The 24303-nt window shown below is 36.5% G+C and overlaps 2 protein-coding genes across 10 annotated transcripts in view; one reads left to right on the top strand and one right to left on the bottom strand.

Moving 5' to 3' along the window:
- LOC108966252 (serine/threonine-protein kinase Doa) overlaps positions 1 to 19202 on the top strand; it is a 74382-nt gene extending 55180 nt beyond the window's left edge. For 5 of the 9 annotated variants that reach the window (XM_018929011.1, XM_018929013.1, XM_018929008.1 and 2 more), the window contains 9 exons: positions 13168 to 13243; positions 14045 to 14111; positions 14190 to 14303; positions 14372 to 14462; positions 14530 to 14700; positions 15025 to 15194; positions 15315 to 15428; positions 15500 to 15708; positions 16832 to 19202. In XM_018929011.1, coding sequence (XP_018784556.1) covers positions 13168 to 13243; positions 14045 to 14111; positions 14190 to 14303; positions 14372 to 14462; positions 14530 to 14700; positions 15025 to 15194; positions 15315 to 15428; positions 15500 to 15708; positions 16832 to 16965 — 1146 coding nt within the window. In that variant the 3' untranslated portion in view covers positions 16966 to 19202. Of the gene's footprint in view, positions 1 to 1458; positions 2531 to 5100; positions 5456 to 8985; positions 10879 to 13167; positions 13244 to 14044; positions 14112 to 14189; positions 14304 to 14371; positions 14463 to 14529; positions 14701 to 15024; positions 15195 to 15314; positions 15429 to 15499; positions 15709 to 16831 lie in introns of those variants that run through there. The other 4 variants (XM_018929012.1, XM_018929003.1, XM_018929004.1 and 1 more) reach the window with 3 other exon arrangements.
- A 517-nt stretch (positions 19203 to 19719) lies between these two features.
- LOC108966244 lies at positions 19720 to 22402 on the bottom strand. The gene is made up of 4 exons (XM_018928991.1): positions 20992 to 22402; positions 20488 to 20904; positions 20162 to 20434; positions 19720 to 20097 (listed from the first exon to the last, which is right to left on the bottom strand). Exons 1-4 carry the CDS (start codon positions 22400 to 22402, stop codon positions 19877 to 19879), a joined length of 2322 nt encoding a protein of 773 aa, XP_018784536.1. The 3' UTR covers positions 19720 to 19876.
- Between the last annotated feature and the right edge of the window lie 1901 nt (positions 22403 to 24303).

Below are 24303 nucleotides of genomic sequence, written 5' to 3'. Positions count from 1 at the left end.
TTTGTTTTGTCGATTTTTCAAAGTGGCTTTAGCGATATATCGATACAAACYATCTATCTAACGGAGCGATAGTCGGTTAGTGGTTCTTAACTTTATGTTGCGCCCCTCTTTACTATACGAATAATATTTTAAATACAAACTCGGGCCGCCAATAATAGCCAATCGCTCTCGGATGTGGAGTTCTTGCTCTCAGACACTCAGCAATTTTCGAAAATTTGCTGTCGACTGAGAGTGTTTTCTTTCGAGCAGGCACTTAACATCTCTTAAGAGAACAATTTCCTTTCGAAAATGTGGTCTTGGCATTTTCGAAAACATTTCAACAATAAGAAAATAGCAACTACGCTAGAGCATTTTGCGGCATCTACAACGACTACGTCAACTTTGGCGTTTCATCCATAAAAAAGCAGTACGACAATACCCTCGTCGTGCATTATAGGTCGATGTAGGCGAGCTTCGCTTTGTAGCAAATTGCCGAACTTTGTGTTCGTGGCCATTTTCGAATGATGTGTTTTGAAAATTCTTATTGTTAGTGGTAATAGAGTGTCGGTTGTGACGGGTGAAACTTTATTATTTGCGTGGTGTCGACTGGATTGTAATYGTTAAAAAATTTAAAAATCAAATAAAAGAACAACAGCAACTTGGACGAATTAGAATTCTTGTTGCGAGCGATTGCAATAACTTCGCACTTCTGTTTAGAAAATACATGCAAATTCTAAAAATGAAAATAATGGAAAAATTTTATAAYATGTGCATATCAAAATAATACAAATGGCGAATAAGTATTCGTTAGTGTTCGAAAATTTCGTTCGATCAGAAACATATCAAAATCAAATGAATTATTTACGGTATTAAAAGATCCCAATTTTTCATATTCACAATATAACGATATTCTTTGAAAARCGATAAAAAATTATAAAGACTTTGAAATGTATGATTTAAAAACATGATAAATTCAAATCGGACAGTATTGACGCAAAAGCCCTACAAAAACGGAACCACTAACTTCAAGAATAGCCACAGCTACAACAACATCAGTGACATATAAGACAAGAGCCGTTTGCAAAAATAAGAAAATTTTGTCTGTCAGCGACGCGATACRTGTACATACTTACGTACTTAAGTACAAATGAAGAGCAATTTTTGCCAGGAGCAAACACCAAAAAGTGACCCAACGACTAAACGAACATTGGCAATAGTAATTATTCTTAGAAATGCAGCTATTTTTGGTGAAGCTAAATTTTTCTACAGCATAACAACAAATATTTATTAGTATTTACCAAACCCGACCGCTCAGTGAAAATAGGGAAATAAAACGAATCCCTGCGATCCCCTTCATCTATTTCGGTACAGCTCTTTGCAATTTCTTGTTGGTTGTCTTAATATTTATATAATATTTATTTGAGCATCATTGTATCAATTCTTAAAGTATACCTTTATTATTATGCAAATTCTTTGAAGAAARAACTTTTTTCTATTCTATTTCTTCACTTGTGATAACCTAAAAATAGAACTTCCTCATTTTCCATAAGGTCAAATTGTGCTTCTGCATGTCTCACGAGGGGAATGCTGCGAAATGAAAAAGAAATAAACACGGGAAAGTAGAATGTAAACAAACGCTTCGCAGAGGCATGCGTGTGTCGAATATGCAAAGTAACATTTCCAAATAAGAAATTACATTGAATTGCTCTTGTATTTTTGCTGGAGGGTACATTCGATAGGAATTAGTACGCCACATATTTCTTTTCACAGCAATTATTTGATAAAAAAACTAACTGTGGATTCATCCATTCAATGATAGGTTTTGACCCATGAGCAATGAACATACTGTGTTCTAAAAGCGCATCCTTGTCGAAATACTGTTCGCAGGGAATAGCAATAATAATAATAATGTTTCTTTTTACCGAAAGCTGAAGCATAAATGTTTCTTCGAAAGTAGAGTAAAATTGAGTTTACCGATTTAGAATAAGCGAAAGCAAAAAGAGATGAACACAATAGAAATAAAGAACTTAAACCAGCAGCAATCATAAGAACTTAGAATCGAAGGGACCGGGATCGTCGTTACAAAGAAATATAAACAGAAATAAAGAATGGCCACAACATTCTTGAATCGTTTTCATCGCGAAAAAAGTGAACGCCAAGGAATGGTGGCGGCAGATAATAACGTCAACACTAAATCGAAGAAAAAAGACAAAGAAAAAGGCAACAGTGGCGGAAAAGCTGCTGACGGCACAAATGACGTTGGGATCATGTCGGCGTCGCCCACACATTCGGCTGCTGCTTTCGCCCAGTCAACGGACATGACGAACTCAGTGATAGAAAAATCGGACGCAACAGCAACAGCAACCTCACAACAGCAGCCAGCGCGTCAGCAACGCCGCTACATACGCAGCGCCACAGCGGCGAGTGTAACGCAGCTCTTGTCGGAAAGCTACAGCAGTCTGTTACAACGGTTCCGTCGTCACCCGAGCGAGCGACCCGATAAAAGTCAAAGTCGGCAGCAGCAGCACCAGCAGCACCAAAAGCGAAATCGGTAATGTTCTGCACGAAAATGCAGCGAAGAGTGCAATGCAATTAAAATAAATTAACAAAAAATCATGACAGAAAACGACTCGCTGCTCGCTAACGATCACGTTCGTTCGTTCGGGCGTCTGATGGGCATCACTTGTGTCTGCGCCGTTAGTGCGTTATTGTCGTGGAGCGAGTGTATCCGTATCTGCCTCGTGCGGTCAGCGTTTACGTGCAGAAGTATGTATGTGTAACCGTGTACCGACGCGCGATGCCGACCTTATTGCAGAAGTTAATACGGAGAACGCGTTATGTAAATTCTGATCTTGTAATTTGGGAAAACCCAAACAATGTTCTGTTGTTGTAACTACTTTTAAACAGTTCTGATATACGGACTTTTCATTGAAACGACTAAAATAAGTCAAATAATGCTGATCTCTGTGTAGCTTCGAAAGTCGTAGTATTATAATGCATTTCAATGTTCATATATAATAAAGGCAGTTGTTAATTTGATCATCTGGCCGCCAATTGATAGAACTGCAAAATTATTGCGTGATAAATATTTAGAGACTTTCAACTTTGCGCGCTGAAGTGATCCTTTAAAAATAGCACTTTTCACTTGCACACCACGAAMACACTTTTACCATCCTTCTCTCTACACCTCTCTCTCTCTTTTTCTTCATTGTTTGAACGAATAGTATCGAAAGCTTTCAGAAGCAATCCCATCCGTCGTAGTCGCCTCTTTGTATTATTTCCGTCTCCGATTTAACTAAAATTTCTTTTGTTGCTGCTAGAGTCGGAAATTATGTATCTGACGGTGCGTCTGTTGTTCTTGATGAGTCTTAACCCAGACAAAGTTATGGTTTACAGCATGAATTTCAAACCAAATAGAAATGTACGTTTTGTGGCGTTTTAGTTCAAGGTGCGTTTCTTTTTATGAATTATAAAGTGTATTTCTTAATTTACCAAGCGCCAATGAGGAAAATAGCGTGTGATGTTGCCATTTATGTATATGCATATACATACATGTGGTATGTACCAAATAAATACACGCGCATATAATAATTAAGTATTTCTTTGTCCTGACTTTGGTCATTGCGCGTGCACCGACGATGATCTGACGCATGCGGAATCAATTAAGCWTCGAAGCGTCTGCATTTCCTGGCCAGAGCATTTTTTATTTAATTGTGTAATAAATGTCATGCGGAAATTATATACATATTATATAAACATGCGCGTACCTGACACTTATCTTATTAAGATGCATTCCGCAATAATTTCTTTCCTTCATTGTTCCAGGAAGAACTAAGAACAACGTTACGCGTAAAAATTTTATTCTTTTAGTTCCATAATATTTCTCAAGAATATATTAACATTAACATTTTAGATTGTTTAATGTTCTTAAGAGACATCCAGAAAAGAGATGAAGCACTTTCTAATACTTCCTCATATTTCAAATGTGCGTACTTTTGAATAAATCTTGATTCAAAAGAGGATTACTCCGACACCAGAATCATAATCATGTGTTTATGAGTTGAGCCAGCTCAAAATTTCGATGGTAAATAGTAATAATTTATTATTAAAGGTCATCTGACTTAAATTTACTTAAGACCTCTGACCTAATTGGTAAATATTTATTTCATTATTAATATTTCAGAATATTATTCCGCACTTTTTAACAATGCGGGGCTTTTTTCTCCAAAGATTGGAGAATGCACAGCCTTAACTTAAGCACTGCTACATTAACAAAAAAAAAAAAAAAAAAAAAAAAAATATCCAAACGACTGAGAAATTGTCAATCGCTCGTGGAAAACTCTGCGAAACGCCTGTTTCTTTAGCTTTGGTTCTTCATGTGTGCTCCCCAATACAGCTGTATTCGTAGCGGGCACACACGATTTTCACACAATATTTTTATTATTTTCTCAACACACTTATATAGACAGTATATATGTATATGTATACACACATTTGCATGCATAGGCGGGCTGAATGGTGGATCGTGAAAAAGGTGCTTGAGAATTTTCTTTCTGTGCCATTTGGTTCAGTTAATTTTCGCGTTTACGGTGCGACGTATCCGTAGTCTAGCCTCCCAAAATTGTGCGATCATTTGACGTTCGCAAGCAATAGAAAAATTCTGTAAGCAGTGCGTTTAAAGGCAAAGAATTTTCGAAGTTCAAATTATATTATATAAATGATATTGTGCATATGCATGTATGTGCCAATTATTAAGTGATGTATATAAATAATAAACTGCGTTTGGATCGAAGACGGATAAACATACTTAAATATATGTGTGTGTGTATATACGTACTTTTGGAATGAATTTTATTTCCTTCACCTAAATCTATAGACTGCATAGATTTTAGGAAATGCTCATATATAATATATGTATGTATATATAAATACGCGATGCGGTGCGATCTGTACGCCAAGACACATATGTGTTAAGTGAGTGCGCTCGGGAGACTTGCGGCAGCGGTGTCGTTTTCTGTGATGTTTAAACGAAAGACTTAGAAATTTTTAATTCACATATAAGTAAATAATAAGCATACAACAAATACATATATCCCGACAATTTTGTGTTGTATACCACAGTGATATTAAGAGTACTGCGAAAGACGAATATCGGGATACCAGTAAGACGCCAACAAACTTCGATAATAACAATTCAAAGTCGGTGAAGAGCCGCGAAAAGCTTATAGTGAATTGTGAAGCTGCTATCGACAACAGCAGCCACCGTAATTCGATGTGCGATCGTAGACGTTATTATGGCGGTGGAGGAGGAGCAGGAAGTGGCTATTATGCCGGTGGCGGAGGCACCAACACGGGCCGCTATCAGAAAAGTGCGACTGCAGTGTCCGCACTGGACCGCTTACGCTCGAACTTAAGTCCCGTTACGTCATATTATAAACCGCTGATGCGTAGCTTTGGAAGACGTGGTGACGATGATGTTAGTATCTAAAATGTGCAGTGTTGTATTTTGGAAATAGCAAGTTTTCGAATTTGTCATCTCTTTTATAAAAAACTTAATTCGATATAAATAGTTCGTTGACAATTTGTATTGGATGGCGTCTAGAGTTGATCAGCATTCAAATTTAATCGAATGATTCATTTACCATATTCCCACATGCGAAAATGCAAATGAATATTTCCAACGTCTGCAGACCAATTAATGGATGAAAGTATTTCATATTCAAAAATTCGTAATTTTTTTTACCTTCAAGAGATACATATGTATATGTATGTATATGCATCGATATATAAATGTCCATCTATGCGCATCAAGTGTACCGACTGATCGGAACGTAGCTAAGACCCCTGAAAGTTTCATCTCTGTTCTTAGATTTACTATTGAAATATTGAACTTGTTCCGGCAATGCGGTCGATATCCAACCACGTACATATCTGAATCGTAAAGAGACCGAAGCAAAAACGAAAGTCGGAGGTATTTTTTGGAAGATATCTGAGATACAGTGACGTACAAAATGACGTYTTGTTTTCCAAAGTGTGGGCTGCGTTTATTTGGAAACATTTTGTAATTATAGAAAATACATTGTTATGTTATTCTGTCGTTTATTAAATTTTTCCTCCAATCTCCGGTGTTGTCTATTATAGCCTTACATCCGTGATGGAAACTTGCAACCAAGTTTTCTGTATGTTCCTCCAGGTGTATTTGTATTTCGTATATTTTTGCTTTCGTTGAATCCCAAGCATTCTCTATCGGTTTGGTGTCTGCTGACTGCCTGCCAGTTAAAGTAACAATATGGTTTTCTTGTCTGCAGTTCTAGTCTGCTCCTGTGGACTTTTTGCAGTATCCAATCATAGTTGTCTTTACCGTAAACATTTCAGCTGACTTCAGTAAAGTCTTTTTTTAATTTTATCATTCTAACAGAGTTCTACCGGGTTTTCTGTGAGGCATCTCAAAATCCCAAATCCCTGAGCAGAGAAGCATCAGAATCTTGCAGCTTTTCTTTCTGTTCCTTCTTAACCAAACACGTCTCAAGGCGTTGAACAATACCAATGGATCATTGTTAATATTACTTTCATAACTCCAAAAACGGTTGCTGATTTCCTTCCCAATACAACCTTTTTAAACGTAAACGTGCTTCTTTGATTTGATTACAGTACTTATGCGTACGCTGTGAGATCTCTGAGGTTTATATTATAGTTAGGAAAAATCTAATCCGGTTCAAAGACACTTTTTTAGTTTTCTCAGGTGACAAAGAAAAAAAGTGTCTGCTAACTGATCGCGCAAAGGAAAAATGTTATTTTTTGAACACACTGTACGTGTAGTTTCAACGAATTCTGCCGTCTTGCTTTTCTGTTTGGGCTAAATATAAATACTATTTTTGAAATAAATGTTTATTCGCAGTTTATATTCAAGTGAATATGTATTTCTTTTTAACATTTTTGTTTTGATTTTAAAGAGATTTTGACTTTTCCTCGTGTATTTTGTGAAAAATACCTGTTTATACAAATGCCTATCCACTGTTTTGTTCTAAAAAATAGTAATTTGTACTGCTGTGTCAGCTGGTGGGACAGGTGGGTAACCATTTATTGAACCTAAGGATATGTGTCTTAAAGATGACTAAATTTGTATTTATCAGAATGAAAGGGCGACTAAAGTAACCKTTTGGTATATGTTTTGCAATTTGTGATCGATGTAGTATAATTCTTCGATATCTGCTTGTTTTTGTTCTCACACATCGCTGCCGCCCCCCTGCCACACACTTGCCTGAGGAAGGTATGGTATAGGATATATATGAGGTGTGTGCAACAACTTAGACAAATACTTTGGTAAGGTTATGTACATATGTATACTCCCTCAGTGAGGTCTGAGTTGGTGTGGCGCATCTGTGTTGGGGTATTTTACCCACACAAGTTGATCGCAATCTTATTTTTGTTAATTCGCTTGTATTCATTATATATGCGTATTTCATGAATATATGTTTGTACATATATGTATATTTTGAAGGTCGATTGGGGAACATTATATTGGCCGCGGCTGTTCTTAACTGCATAATACACGACATTTGTTCATGGGTACCTGTTCAGATGAGAAATGATGTTATTTTTAATTACATACGTATATACATGCATACATGTATTGGCATATTTTCTCTTGATGTGATTTGACAATATATACAGTTGTGTTCAAAACAATAGGAGTGCATCACAATATAAAATACAAAGTTATGTTTTTCAACAAAAACAAGAATTTTATTGATTTRTTTTTTGTCCACGAATTTTTCATTTTATGCAGTCTTTTTAAGCACAGTAAATGAAAAATTAATTGTTTACATCAAAACCTCAATAATTCGGTGTTCAAAATAATAGGAGTGCATCACAAAATTTAGTAAAACTAATATTAAATTAAAACATTGGAAATCACGACTAGTATATAAGTTAGTTTGGTTAATATTTAGTCGAGTTACCGCCATTTTTTATTACTGCGGCACATCTGTGGGACGTGGAATCGATTAGATCACTACACCTTTTCAGCGGGATTTGCTGCCATGTCTCGTGGACTGTTCTCCATAGTTCCCGGTCAGCCATGTTTGACGGTCTTAAGAGTGTATTGCAGATTTGCGGATTATATTCCGTATTTGGTGGACGACGGATATACTGCCTAGACCCTGTGCCACCAAATAAAACTACCTTACATTCCTCTGTCCACAAAATATTTTAAATTTTTCCGGTTGCCAGTTGCCATGCTCCTTGGCGAATTGGAGCCGTGCTCTAATTATATTTCTTTGTCAACAATAAACGTCTACGAACTGTTACGTCGCTAACATCAAGATCTAGACGCTTTTTTATTTCTCTAGACGACGCTTTGGGATAWTTTTTAGACGACTGGACTATGCGTCGATCTATTTCTTTAGTAGTTTTGCGTTTTCGTCCATGTGTTTCGACTTCGTTTTTGTAGAACATGGAATTTGATATCATTTGATCAGGCACCCCCGCATTTCTTTAAGTTTTTTTTTATAAGTTTTCCCGTTTTTTCTAAGATTTTTATTGATTTCACGCCTTTTGTCGTTGCAATGTTTTCCACTACCCATTAATTAAAATAAATAACTTATCCTTTTAAAAATCCCACCGTTTTTATTTTGTTGTACTTACTTTTTAGTTACCGYTAGAATACCGTTAGAAATATTTCTTGAAAAGTGTTTGATGTTCATGTTCTGATATGATAATTTTTTTTGGATTAAATATTTTTCTCAGGGGGACACCTATTATTTTGAACACAGCTGTATGTACGTACCGGCTAATCTAGTGAGAGCTTAATTGGTCTTACTGAATATTTATGTATTCATAAACATATTTTTGTTATTGTTTTACATGAAGTTTATTATCCTTCTAAATTTTGGGGACGATTTATACTTATTTTGCTATTTTCAAAATACAAACGTAACGGTATAGCACAAAATCAAAATTATTGAAAAAGAAATAATTATAATTACTTCTTCTTCGCGTACATAGAGAAAAGACACCGACAAAGACAAAACTCCCACTGCAAGTGGCACCAGCAAGCTTTCAGCCATCTCCCGTCTCGAAAACAAATATTCGGATATCCTTGATCGGCATAGGCATCACGAAGACGATCGTGACAAAACACTTGAGCCCGATGAGAACCGAAATCCTCTGTCSAAATCAGCGACTTCGCATCAGCTGTTGGGCGTTGGACGGCCAAAGTTGTCGTCAGGTTCGTTTAATGCGGTCGATCGAAAGGAACGCACACCTTACCGCCTTGGCCGAAATAGGACTAATCGGTATTTAGGGGATTCGAACGACAGCGGTTATGTAACGAGTACCAACGGCAGTACGCGGGCAGAACATACGACGCTCCTCGACGAAAATTATCCGCTAGATTATGGTGGAAGTAGATACCGGCGAAATTATGAAATGCCACGACACCATTTAGAGAACTACGAAGCGCTAAAGGCGGGTGGGGCGATGGGATACTCGCCAGGGTCTAGCCGTAGCGGTCGTGGTGCAGAATATGCCGCCGGTTACAATGCACGCAGCTACAGAAGCCGTGATGTGTATGATGATTATGGTGGTGGCGGTGGTGGAGGCAGCTCCCGCAGCAGACCTCATGCCTACGGTCGAAATAAGACCTCGGAAAATCTATTACCATCCGCTATTGAAACAGTGTCTAGCGCACATGCTTCTTTCCGTCCAGATTGTGAAGATTATGCTGTGCCGAATTCACGAAATCGGTTTGCACATCGACGCAGAGATAATATGACGCAACGTTTGCCAACACGGAGAGAAGAACTCACCGATGAAGATCGTGAGATACTTAATGATGAGCGGTCGTCTGCTGATAATGCCGCGATCCTACTGCTTCTAAAAGAAGATAATCAATATCTAGAAGCGCGGAAATTTGAGGAACGTATGCGTAGACGCAAGGAGCTACAGCAGCGTGTGTTACGTTATGCCCAAGAAGATGCTGCTGCTGCGGCAGCTGAGAAAATAAAGTTAACTAAACAGAGTGAGAAGGTAGCCGAAACTGAAATGACTGAGGCGAAAAGCTCAAAGAAAGAAGACAATGTGAACAATGAAGAGGAAGCATCGAATGCTAAAACAACGCAGAAGACAACGAACAATCACAATAAAGTAGGTAGTCCAATTCCCGATAGTGACAGTTCGTCGGAAAGTAGCTCTGAAGAATCCGATAGTAGTAGTCAGAGAGATAAAGCTATAGCCACATCTACTCCTAACACAAGTACTACACCTGCAATAACTGCTGTTAAAGACTCTCAAGACGATGCCACAGTCACTGCAGCCACAAATGCCAGTATACCAAACTCGACGTCAGCTTCTGGCTCCATTGTTACCGCACTACATGCAGATCGTAATAATAATGACCTCTCTAAGTATAGACCAACCATTGATACCAGCTCCAAATTGAACGGACTCATGCACTCATCGAGCTCTGGGGCTTTGGCATTTGGTGGCATTAGTGAACGTCTAGCTGCGGGACGCTCACAACGCTACCAACCGGTTACGTCTTCACGTACAACTGCGCTATTGGCTGATTTAGACACCCTACGCCCGACTGCAGACAGCAGCAGTAGTCGTTATCAGCAACACAAGAATGTTTTAAGCGATTCATACAAGTCGTCGTATCTTTTCGATCCATACTATTCATATGGCGGTGCTGGGGGATCTAGCTCTGCCGCCAGCCGCCGTACAGGAGCAGCCGCTGGCCTCTCATCGTCCTCGTCGGCTTATCAACGCCAGCAGATGCATGCTTACCAGCAGCAACAACTACATCAATATCAACAACACCAACACATGTTGTCGAAGAGCGCCACGAGCGCGGCACTCTTCCAGAGATCGCGCATTCCAAAAACCCTCTCAGCCTTTGTAAGCTAATTGTYGATTGTAATGTGTGTGAATTGATATTCATTAGATCGGTAGCATTCCAAGTATTCCACTTTGTTGTTCTGCCATGACGTCCGCTGTTGCTTGTTCTGTGCTTGCTTGGCTGCTGCAAACTACTGCATTGTATAGTGCTGTAATTACACGCGTATTTTATTTATTGCTTGATCCTGGCGTCTGCTTTGCACCCGATTGTGCCACCGTGTGTGTACAAAGGGAGGGAATATTCCAATTAAAGCAAACAAAATATAAAAAGCGGAACACTGGAGGTGACCACTTAAGTGTTGACGACTTGTCAAAGAAGTTTTCTGCAATTATCAAAAGTAATTAATGTTTCTCCTTCCATAGTTGGTAAATATGTACATTGAAGGCAACAAAATTGGTTAGTCTGACTGTTCTCTAAATTTGATGTGTACGCGGCGCAAAATCGCAAAATTATATTCTACCATCGCAAAGATTAAGCTAATCTTGTATTGGGGTGYAGTTATTATATACAACACTTCCTGCCTCCTGCTATTGGCTAGCAAAAGTATTTGCATGTATTTTACTTTTGGAAATAAGTCAAAAATTATACAATAAGTTAATTAACTAATTCATACTAAATTACACATTCATTATTATACTATTTATTTCGTTTGCTATTTATATTTTTTGTGTGTGTAGTCGCAGAGATCATACATGTATTGTGGCACACTGGCTAGAGAGGATGTACATACATATGTCTGTGTGCATTTTTGAAATTTTACAATGTTAAACATTTTTAATTCGGCATATTGCAAATATATGGACGGWCCCGCCGACCCCTTCATGAGTATGCGTATATGTATGTGCGAATATGCAGTTTATTTTTGGTATCTCAAGAWCGAAATCCACGAGATTGAACCATATAAGAACTCTAGTTATTTATGTTTATATTTTAATTTTATTAAAACTATAGAATTTTTATAAAAAAATTAGTTAATTTCAATAGGAGAGCTGTAGGTTGCGTTGAAAAAGAAAATCCTTCTTATTCATATACATATACATACTATATATATATAATATATCTACTATATTTACATATGTTGATCCTGTACCAGATATACAAGTGTGCTAGTAATGGATATTTATTCCATATTCTTCGCATTGATACAAATTAGCTCCCCACTTTGCAAAGATTTACTACTTTTTCAAACACTCTATAAAAATGTATACGTTTTCTTTTTTGTTTTAACTAAAGCAAGATCTTTTTCATGATAAGTTTGAGTTAATTTTCTTTTATTGTTGTGTTTGCATTAAAACTAACTAAATACGTTTCTTTACGTTTGTAATATACATTAATATTTATACTAAACACATAGAATCAAAAAATATGTTTTTTGTAATTAAAAAATAAAAAAAAAATTAAATTAAAAAAACCAAATCAAAAATTTGTCCGAACTATTTTCTTACCGAAAAAACGATACGTATTTTTCTCGTGTTTTTTTCTGATTATGATGATGATGATGATGATGATGATGATGAAAATCACTTGATGTGGGTATGATGAACGACTTGATGTTGATGATGATAATGATGATGACTTATTGATAATAATGATGATGAAATAACGAATTGGTGGTGTTGACATGTTTGCGGAAACGGCTGTACTATATACACATTGCTAATGGCATCAATGATGATAATGGTGGTGATAATACTTAAACGGTATTTGGATATGTGGTGTCTACGTGGGATGATGATCACTATTCAATGAACTCTGTTCTATGATGATGGACGAATGATTTCTTCACTGCTGCTTCATGTCAACTGTATTGCTCTCAATGGTGGCAACGGAATTCTGGTGGCGTATGCCCTTATGCATCTATACCTCTGTCTTTCTACGGGACGGTGGATTTTTTTTTTCTTTTTTTCTCTGTTTCTTTTTTCTTTTTCTCTCTTTCTCACATGTATGTTTATCCACGACTGAACCCTGTATCGTTTTGCGAACCGGCCAACCAATCAACCATCAACCAACAAATCAAAMAATCGACCTCCTGCGCAACTCCTGCGGACTTCGTTTACTCTACCATACACCACCAACGAACGAATTCAACTTGTATCAATCAATCAACCGCGCCGCCACAACAACCTGACCAACTATCGATGGTCAACAACGCCACCACCATCACCACCACGACTAACAAACAAACCACTGCCCAAACACTTGCTGACGTTACCAATAATCTGCTCCAACCGAATCTCGAACTTGGTGCATTCTGTTGCGATCCGCTCACTTAACTCACTCACACACAGACAGCAAAGCCCGTCATACAAGATGATGCTGATGGCCACTTGATATATCACAACGGCGATATACTTCTTCACAGATGTTCGTGGCAACTTTTTGTTTTCTTTCCTTTTTATATCTAATACATGAAAATACATAATTACAAATAATTACAAAAGAGAACCCTACAAAAGTATTCAAAAGTATTCCAGCTAGAATTATATTTAACACGATGCAATTGCAGTTTAGAGATGATAGGATCGCCAAAAATAAAAACATTATTTTAATGAAATAGTTGAAATACGAACGTACTTGTGTACGCATGAGTATACCAACATCCATAGTAATACTCTAAAATGTTGTTTTTATTTTTGTCCATGAAAAGATGTATAAATATGTACATATGTATTCGATGAAACGATTTCTTAGATGTTCGAACGCGGTCTCTGAACTGTTATCCAGCCTTCATTTCAGTTTTTTTTTAGTTCTTTTTCTAATAACATTCTCCTGTTTATAGAGACCACCGCTAACGGTTTCCTTTCATTTATTACTTATGATTTGGGCCCATCTCAAAATAATAAGTGCAATGTTTTATTTGCATTTCGAAGTYTCTAATTTCCTTGGTTAAAGTAGCACTTTTGTAACATTTCAACTGTTAAACGCGACCAGATTCTTTAAATGTTTTCTTTTTCGTAAAWACTTAAGTAAGCTGGAGCTCAAATCAAATTCAAATTAAAAACTATTTCGTAATGAGAAAAGTCAGGCGACTATGTCTTAACCACAGTAGTTTAGGTAGCGAGAAAAATATAAAGAAGAAACTAAAACTAAAACAATTTCTGCACGCATTTTGGGCATTCGAAGTTCTACTAGATTTACAATGTTGTCCTTTTTGCGAATTTTCAGATAAGATTATGGCTACACTGGGCGAGGGTACGTTCGGACGAGTCGTGAAGGTCAAGGATATGGAGAGGTATGTTGAATAGATTTGAATATTTTGTAGGTAGCTAAGGATGTACATATTTTAACATATTTCACAACAAAATATTAGGGACTTTTGTATGGCCTTAAAGATTATCAAAAACGTGGAGAAATATCGTGAAGCTGCGAAGCTGGAAATAAACGCTTTGGAAAAGATCGCTCAAAAAGATCCACATTGCGAACAGTAAGGACAACTTATTTACATGTGACTATATATTAAAATGCGACATTTTTATTTTCACTTTGTTATAGTTTGTGTGTGAAAATGATTGATTGGTTCGATTACCATGGCCACATGTGCATCGTTTTTGAGATGTTGGGTTTAAGTGTGTTCGATTTTTTGGTAAGCTTCCTTCTTATTAACCTTCCTTTCAATTAATTTTATAATAACATTTAAAATTTATTTATAGCGCGAGAACAACTATGAGCCATATCCATTAGAACAAGTACGGCACATGGCCTATCAATTATGCTATTCAGTAAAATTTCTACACGAAAATCGCTTAACGCACACTGATCTCAAACCTGAAAATATTCTCTTCGTCGATTCGGAGTATACGACGCATTATAATCACAAAATTGTAAGTTATAAGGTTTGGTGTATTTGACATCTTATAATGCGGTTTGTTCAGAAAGTAATTTCGCGGGTTTTGGAGAGTCCAATTGTCCAAATTTGTTTTTGCCTGTGTTGATATTCTACTTGCCCCTGAAGGCGAATCGGCTTGGTTTGCTGGCTTAGTTCTGTTACCTCTTGCAATCTAAATTATACAAAATAACAACTTTTGTTATTCTGCATTATCGAGACTTTCTTTGTTCGATTTTAATAAAGTAATATTGTGTACAACGCAAAAGTCGTTTGTTTMAATATACATATTTATATATTGTATATTTTTATTTATTTTTAGAATCGCGAAGTGCGTCGCGTTAAAAATACCGATGTTCGCCTCATTGATTTCGGTTCGGCAACATTTGATCATGAGCATCATAGCACAATTGTTTCTACACGTCACTATCGTGCACCGGAGGTCATTCTTGAGTTAGGCTGGTCGCAGCCCTGTGACGTTTGGTCTATTGGGTACGTGCAAGAAGAATCTTATATCTCAATATTTTAAGAAAATATGTGCATATATGTGCTTAGATTTGTTTTTCTTTTTTTTTTAATTTTTTAATATGAAATTACTTTCCTCTTTTATAGCTGTATTCTTTTCGAGTTGTACCTAGGCATAACACTCTTCCAAACSCACGACAATCGTGAGCATCTAGCGATGATGGAGCGCATCCTTGGTCAAATACCATATCGTATGGCACGGTAATGCAAAGCTAAACATGTTTACATATTTATTCGAACGGTCCACTTCATGAAATTCGATTAATGTATAGAAATCATTGCCATTACAGCAAAACAAAAACGAAATACTTTTATCACGGTAAGTTAGACTGGGATGAGAAGTCTTCGGCTGGTCGTTATGTGCGCGATCATTGCAAGCCACTATTCAGATATCAAATGAGTGACACGGAAGATCACTGCGAACTTTTTGATCTAATCAAGAAAATGTTGGAATACGAACCATCTCAGCGGGTGACGTTAGGTAAGTAGAAGCACCAAGTTCAGTGCGTCAAGCCTGCTCCAATGAAAATATATGTGCATATACATATCGTCAACTGAATGCAAAATGACGTATCATCAAAAAATTCGAAGTTGAGTGTCTTATTGATTACGTTTCACAACTTTAAATTACATAATATACATATGTTCAAGATTTTCAGGTTCTGCGGTCAAAAATAAATCAGTTTTAACCAATATTAAAATTTTGTTTCACTCATGTGTTCCATTTTATTTCGTGTTTCATCCATGCCACTGTAAATTTCCGAAAATGTTACGTTATTTTGCATTTCAGGTGACGATATGTATGTTGTTATTGTTACAGAATTTGGTATTTAAATTGCGTTCAAAAGGTGTTTGCAAGTGTTTTTGCTTTGAAAAATTATTCAGAAAAATCTAGAATAGATAAAGATCCTTTTATAGAACATTAGAACCACTTTTAGAAACGTCAACAATCAGACAGCTTATTATAAAATGAACCGAAGAAAATTTAGGTTTCGTTTATTTAATCTACAAAACAAAACAGTGTATGGATGACAAAATTTTTGAAAACTAAGGAGTGAAGTGTAAAATTAATACAATCTGACTTGTTTAAATAAATTCTCTTGACATCTGCATAAAATTGTTTTAAAGCTTTCACTCTTTCGGAGTGTTTCAAAATTACTTATGGTAGTAATTTCTTAAATTTGGAATCATGATTAAATATTCAATGGGTATTAAATTATTATCACTTCGTGTGGCTCAACAAGAGAAAATGTTCCCATGGGCCACAGGCTATTTTTTATTTGTAAGGATATTTTTGCTAATGTGAACGTAAACCGATAAAACTGAGTAGTATATATAGATTATTGCAATACGTAAATCTATGCAATTTTAAATGAATTATAATACTCCGATATATTCAAGTAATGTTAACCAATACTTGTCTTAATAAAAACGAATATGATGTGGACTAGAACGTAGATAGGTGTGAATATGTGGGATTTGAGTTGCGAAATTAAAATCTGTAAAATAGAACTAAAAGCTCGGTTTAAATTGATTTATTTTTTATTTATAATTCTCTGACGACACAAGTGCTAATATATTTCGTTTGCTTTCATCCTATCTAGGTGATGCGCTTCGCCATCCGTTCTTCGATAAGCTCCCACCGCACCAACGCGTTGGTGAAATCGGCAATATAAAACAGGCGATTTCTTCGGGCAGCAGCAGCAGCCGCGAACGTTCGCATAGTTTGTCAAGATGAGATTTGGCGCGATTTGGTTATTGTTAATTAAAATTAGAACTGCTACAGTAAACGACATAGAAGTAGGAGGAAAACATATGGACACCCGACAACAAACAGATGTAATACAATGAAATAAACGAAAAGCAAGCATTGGAATTAGGCGCGYGCTCAGCACATAACAGGTGATGACGACAACGGTGCAGCGCAACGACAACGATGCCATAGAAAAYATAGCATAGGAAAAGAAAATCATCACCACACTTAGAAGAACACCTAAACCCGATTGGTCGAAGTCCAATCATCAGCATACAGCAATTTTGTAGTAACATAAGAACGAGCAGCAGAACGTAAGAGGAGAAAAGCATAAATAGTTTAAGATACAATACTAAATACTAGTAAAGCTACTTTTTATAAAAGAATCTTGGTATTTGCAGTAAAGGCGCAGAAAAGTGGTTTCCACACATACACACACACAGACACAAACATATGCACACATTCTGCGAAAATGTCTTATTGAAACCTTTGCGACAATTAATTCCTCTAACTTGTAATTAATTACCCATGTACTTTGTATCGCTATAGATGCATTCATCATGCGTATATGATTGATTTTATATTCTTACATACATACATACATACATATATATTTTGTATTTTCCACTAATTCATATTTCTGTGAGAGTTTCAATGAAATGTATTAGTGTTTTTTGGGCAAGGTGTGCAAGATATGTGCGTGTGCACAAAGCGATCACCCACAAAAAATTAACGTAAAAAAGCTAATTAGTAACTATAGCCAATAGTAATTCGAAAGTTTTTTTAAGCTTTTATCTTCGTTTCTAATAAATCTAAAATAATCATGCCTCTGTGAGTTTATTTGCTCTACAACCAGCTCGATTCGTCAATCAAAGTAAAGTGTTGTATGTTATTTGTTCGAAGAAGTGGACATTTCTTGTTTTTTTTTGTTTTTTTTTTTTTTTTTGTTTTTTAAAGAAATTCAGGATAATTTTGCAAATGAGCTAAACTTGTAACAAAGTTGGTTGGACATGTGTGATATGCGTCTCAGCGCAAATTACAATCGAGACACGAAGCATGTGATTTTGTATAAACGAAGCCAACATTATTAGATATAAATATATAGCGCAAAACATTGCTTGTCGTACAGTGTCTCATCCCGTTTACGTGGTTCCATGTTGTAGTTATAATTAAGAATAACCAAATCCAGAGTCGTTTGTCGTCGAAGAAAGAAAAAAGAATCCGATTTCATTTTTGTTCCCTTATATGTATTGTAATGTAAATGTACATATACATATACATAATTGATAAAAGCTTCCGATTAAATTAAACAAAATACGAAGAGAAACGGTTGTACACATACACAAGAGYGAGCTTTATTTGAGCATACTAATGAGTTAATTTGCTTTCATTGTTTTCATTAACACTTTGCTTCTCTCTCTAACTTGTCGGTATGTGAAAACGCTGCGGGCTAGTTGCGTATGTGTGCAAAAGTCTAGAAAAAAGAGAGGTGACAATTATTGGATCAGACGCGCACACATAAATGATGTGCGATTTTATATGAATACATACATATAAACGTATGTAAATTTATTGATCATTAATGTTTTTTTTTTGCTTTGACGTAAGCGAACGTTCTTAGTTTTTCAGCTGACTGCATGGGCAATTATTAGGATTGCTTTCCCCTGCAGAGCCTCAAATTGAGATAATTGCATTGAGTGAGCCTTAAATTAGATCGTGCCCATGTTTTCTTCTTTTTTATGGAAATAATCCACTTAAACTTAAGTTCAAAACAGAGCGTGTGTTCAATATTGGATTTTTATATAAAATATGTATAAATAAATCTACTTTTATGTTAAAMAAACTATCAGAACTGAGCGTACAGAGTAATCTAGTGAAATATAATGCTAAGAAAGTAAAAAGTGTTACAATTATTGAAAAATGAATGAATATTTAAGTAACTGGATTGCAATTAATTAAAAATCGCTTGTATTTCAAAGGGATCTTATCGAGTCAAATGTTATCATATGACATGTAAATAAACTAAAGTATAGAACCGCAAAGAATAATATAAATCATATTAAACAAGTTGATTTGATTGAATTTTTGTAGAAATTAAATATAACTTTGTCGAAACAATATGCGAATTCCAATCCAAGCAATCTTTTGAACTTTTGAACGCGGTAAAAATGTCAGTATATGTACATAAAATGTCTTTTGCAGTTTTGTAAATAGCAAAAACARAAAAAAAAGTGGAGCAAATCATGAACCGTGCATCATTCAGCCAAAGGAAAGCGCAAATAACCACTCTTACACATACACACTGGTCGCTTCTAATTTAGTGAGTTTGTTTGTTTGTAATTTCTACTGCTTAAAATGCAATTAAGTCATAAACAATTGATACACCGACCAAACGAAACTGTGCAACCGTTCAAGTCCAAAATCTAAAATAACTACACATACTGTTATGTGGTGGCAGTAATTTAATGATAAAATGATTACGTTATGGAATTCGGATGGATATGACCATGTACAAACATCCAAATTGAATTCTGTTCGGTTATTTATTTCCGTTTGATTTTAGTTTTTAGCTACGTTTTAATTCATACATACATTGAATATTGTCCATAAACACATACACACACACACACAGTTAAATATACTATATAATGTACTAAATAATACGTAAAATATATATTATTACAATTTATGATTATAAAATGAAAAACTATTAAAAAATAAAGAATTGACTATGAATAATTGTGTGTGTCCTTTTTATTTATTTTCGAAATGTCTTGATGTTTGTATTCGTAATTGAAACTACCGGAAAAATATAACGTTGTAGTTGAATCATTTGTTAAGGAATAACGCGAACGCAGAAAGGGGAAAATAAAATAAAAGATGGTTGGAAAGGTGATCATCCTTTTTTGGGGACATTGCAGTCTGCTTTGGAATATTTGCTCTTTTCGAAAAGCATGTCTTTGAAATGCTGATTTCGTTTGTTTTCCATATTATAACGTCTAAAAATGTCACACCTATTCTCTAGTGCTGTTGTAATGTCTTCACAGTCTTTTGAGGGGCCCATAATTGTCCAGGACCCAAAAATTGTATCAATTCCCCCACAGACACGACAATAACCTGTAAGCCAAGTGCCTTAGCTATGAAAGCCGCATTATTCAGTGGTCAGCAATAAAAGGTATACCTATGAAAGTGGCCACTGTACTCAGTTCGCGATTTTGCGAGTAAAGATAAAAGGGGCCACCTTGTTGGTTTAGTGCGCTGCCCATAAACTTCCAACTAGTTTCAATAATATGATGAGCATGCGGTGGGATGCGTTCGCCTACATCCACGGTTARGAGTTTATTGTTCTTCTCAGCTGTGCCTAATCGCCGGTCTGCCGCACGCGTCAAAGTAATATCGAAACGTAAACCCATTTGGTAGGAGTTCCAAGAGCCAACAACATCACATGGCATACCTTGATGTGGAAATATTCAGTCTTATAAATATAATTTGAATGACCCTTTTTACCATCTGGTTCGCAGCTATCATCTATTGGTTCTGGGGGTGGCGCTTTACAAGATTGGATATATTCCAGTTTGCTTAGAACCTTGTCAAGTACACCAGCTATGCGGGCAGCCTCGACGTCACTGGATTGGTATGAAGTTGAAGATTTCCCAACTGCCTTGACGGGCAACTGATCTTCAGCTTGCGGGGGTGCCACAGTAGGTGTAATTGCAGAGGGAGACGCTGAATTTACCGTGGTTGGACCGGAAGCGGGAGCTATACTGGCTGCAAGTGCAGGGATTCCACCGACTGGATTATCCTGAGTCATTAATGGTGCTGGCACCCCGGATTGGTCGAGTCCCACTAGAGGTAAGCCTGAGACCACAGAAACCTCGTTTAGTGGAGCTTTCTTTCTTATCGGGGTTTGGTTTAACTTATTAACTAAAACGAATAGTATTCATTATATCCGACCTTATATACATATGTTCGTGTCACATTTGTATACATATAAAAATTATTTACTCTTACCGCTCAAGTCTATGAATTTTTGCATTTCTTCCCCCAATTGCGGGTCTTTTTTCGCMACATAATCCAATGGATTGGACATGGCCGCCAACTTTTTAGCCAACTCTAGTGTCGTCATATTCATTTTTGAAGCGACCGTCGCCAGCAGATTTTTGGGCGCTGTATTACTCAGAAGTCCCAAATTTGTGTCTACAGATTTAGTTAGCACAGCTGGATAAGAAGCACCGGCTGCTGTGCCGACACCACTTGTCGTGCCTGTCATGAAGTTTAATGTATCAGCACCGAAGATCGTCGCACCTAATTCGGTAGCACCCAGACTGCGTTTGTTCTCCTCCTTGCCTATATTGTCAATGGCTTTGTCAATCTTCAATAGAGTAGTTGATCCTTCGAAACTCCCAGACATTATTTTCGCGTCTTCCGCCTKCACCGCCGCCACTAATCTCTGCAACGTTGGTGACGTAAGATCGTATTCMCTAAGTTCTCCATATGTGCGACAGATCCGCTCATTGCTCTTCTTGTACAATTCCCGAGTCAGCTCATCTAACTTTTTCTTATATTCGTCATAAAAACTCCGCTCGACAGCTTTGTCAGAATCAATTTTTTTTTGTATTGTCTCTCGTTTGGGCGTTGTAACAGCTGGCAAACCGGAAGAACCATATTCACCTCGCTTAAAGACTTTTTCGCCATCCAGTCGCAGATCATCCCCGAGGTTATCGAGACGTTTTTTGTATTCAYCATATAAGTTTTCTGTCACTGGTGTACGTGTTCTGCCATCGTCATGATGGGTGCAAACTACGTTCCCGCTTGTACGCTTAATTGCTTTAGTTGGTTCCATAAATTCATTATTGAATTTGTCCAGACGCCGTTTGAATTCCTCGTAAAGACAATTACTTACTGCAGACCTCTTCTTCGGTTTGTCATTTTCAATTTCGACCTGCGGTGGAGGCTGAGTAACCGCCGGCGTGTTAACATTGTTGTACAATTCTCGAAAGACTTGATTTAACCGCTTTTTAAACACATCGTACAAATCACCATTGTATCCCAACTCTGATTCCTCACTTGACCGGTCGGTTTGACTGGGTGACGTTGGTACAGTCGGTAATTTAAACTTGTTGGAATGAGCGAATTTGATTGGCAAGCTTAGGTCATTGGCTTCCATCTCGTTTTTGTCTTGCGCCTTACTGATTTCTTTCGTATTGGCATTCTGATTAGCTTTATCATCCATCACTTTTTCCTCCTTTGGTTTAGATTTATTTATCAGAAAAATCTTGCCAATTGGTTTATGTTGAGCTACATGGTTGGTGGTCTCATTACCTTGATTAGTTCGATGAATTTGTTTTCCTTTGTCCTCGTCCTTTTTCATCACTTGTTGCGTCTTCTTACATTTWCCGATAACCAGAATGTGAAAATGCATCAATATGAGAATTAAGCAAAAAATTTTAATAAAATTCATTGCAACTCTATTTTCCCGTTTCAATATTGATTTGTTCACACCAAGTTTTCATATTTCCCTCTTCAAATAAACATGCGTATATACATACATACGTACAGAATTGGCTCAGAAAATCTAATTTTATTTATATTCAATTTCAACGTAAATACATAACGTACATAATCATCGATAATGTACCTTAGGTGAGCCAAAGTACCGGAAATAGTTCGTTCCAAATTTGAAATCGCTGTTTGAAAATTCCACCCTCAATTTCCAAGTCTTTCCCAATTACTACGAAAAGTTTTTATCCTCAGCATTAAGAGGCCGTTTTTCAGATTCACATCATTTACATTAGTGGGATCTCTAAAAATAAGTACAATATTTACATGATACATTTCAAATTATAGTATACGCCCCCTTTTTGATAAGTATAATAAGATTTTAAAGGAGTGAGGGAAGTCACTGCCTTTTCATACCGGTTGTATTTTGTTTATTTAAYCTGCCAGATTCTTTCTATAGTGAGATTTGAGTTTTGCGACATTTTATCTTATTCGTGAATTGGTGAATTCCCTCCACATGCGATTTAAATTTTCAATAACTATKTACATTTTCGGGATCTGCCTTTTTTAAGAGCGGTATTTCGTCGAGTACATGCAAGAGGTATATAAATGTGCATTTATTTGAATGAGATCTTTGGAGTTTGCATCAAAGATTGGGTCGGAGACGTGAAACTTCTTTTCACTAACTTTGCTAGTATAATTAAAATGAATATAGCGATCCTTATAGTTAAAGAGGTAAGAGGGGATATTCGAAGCCAATAATCCTGTCAGAACAAAGATTCCCGAAAGAGCCTAAAGTGTTCGGCAACTGTAAGGTGGRTTCCTGGAACGTAACGTTCATACATTAGTACGACGGGTGCATATTTTTCAAATTTCTCATTCAACCATCTTTTTGTGGTTTAATTTTTTAGTATATCTCATATGTGTTACGCGGTAAGTGATGGATTTTTTTTTTTTAATTTTAAAATATTGTTTACAATAGGTTCCGTCGGCAAAGTCAGATTATAATTCGAACTCTGGAAATTAGGACTTTGTATGCTTTTATAAGGGTTATTCAGTAAGAAGCGTTCTTGTCAAACATTTTTCTCGATGACTGGCAAGCATTTCAGCCGGGGTAATCACAAATTCCATCATTGATTTCTTAATTATTAAACAAGAGACAGTCCATTTTTTATATATATACATAAATATGTTTTTTTTTGATAAACAATATTGTTAAAAACTGTACCAAAAGCTTGTCAACCTTCTTGAGGCATTTCACTAAATCGGAGGAAGGCTCTTTGGGACAAATCAACAATTCCGCTTGTGTATCACTGRAACTTTTCTGCATCTAATGTCGGCATGGAATAATCCTTTTGACATGGGAAACATCAAATGTAAGCCAACAATACCGGCGCTGTTACCGAATAGTGTTACTGAATTAGGATCGCCACCGAAGTTAATAAGATYATGGTTTGGGGTTTAAAGGTATCTTTCCCAAAGTAGTTTTCATTTGAATTGCAATACCGCATTCTCATGCGGTTACATGAAGGAAATGCCAATTATTTTAATTTCGAACTGTTAGTGTCGATTTACGACTTTGACCTCACCAAAGCGCGCCTTGTCGAGTTATTTCCAGATATGTGTCCCCACGAGTGAACTGTGACTGCGATTGCGGGAAATGTACATACTTATTTACTTTTTTTTATAGGAGACAATGCTTTTGCAGTGAGGATTTTGTAGTCTCGATRGGAGTCGTCATTTCTACTAAAAAAGGTATACCCATTATTTTGCGAAGAACTTTATTATGACAGGCTTGAATCAGCTAACCTTCCCCATACGACC

The sequence above is a fragment of the Bactrocera latifrons genome, unplaced genomic scaffold (genome assembly GCF_001853355.1).
Source record: "Bactrocera latifrons isolate USDA-ARS-PBARC rearing strain unplaced genomic scaffold, ASM185335v1 scaffold_158, whole genome shotgun sequence".
In the NCBI taxonomy this organism is placed as follows: Eukaryota; Metazoa; Arthropoda; class Insecta; order Diptera; family Tephritidae; genus Bactrocera; species Bactrocera latifrons.
Note: the sequence above shows the minus strand (reverse complement) of the source record. Positions and strands in the feature narration are given on the sequence as shown.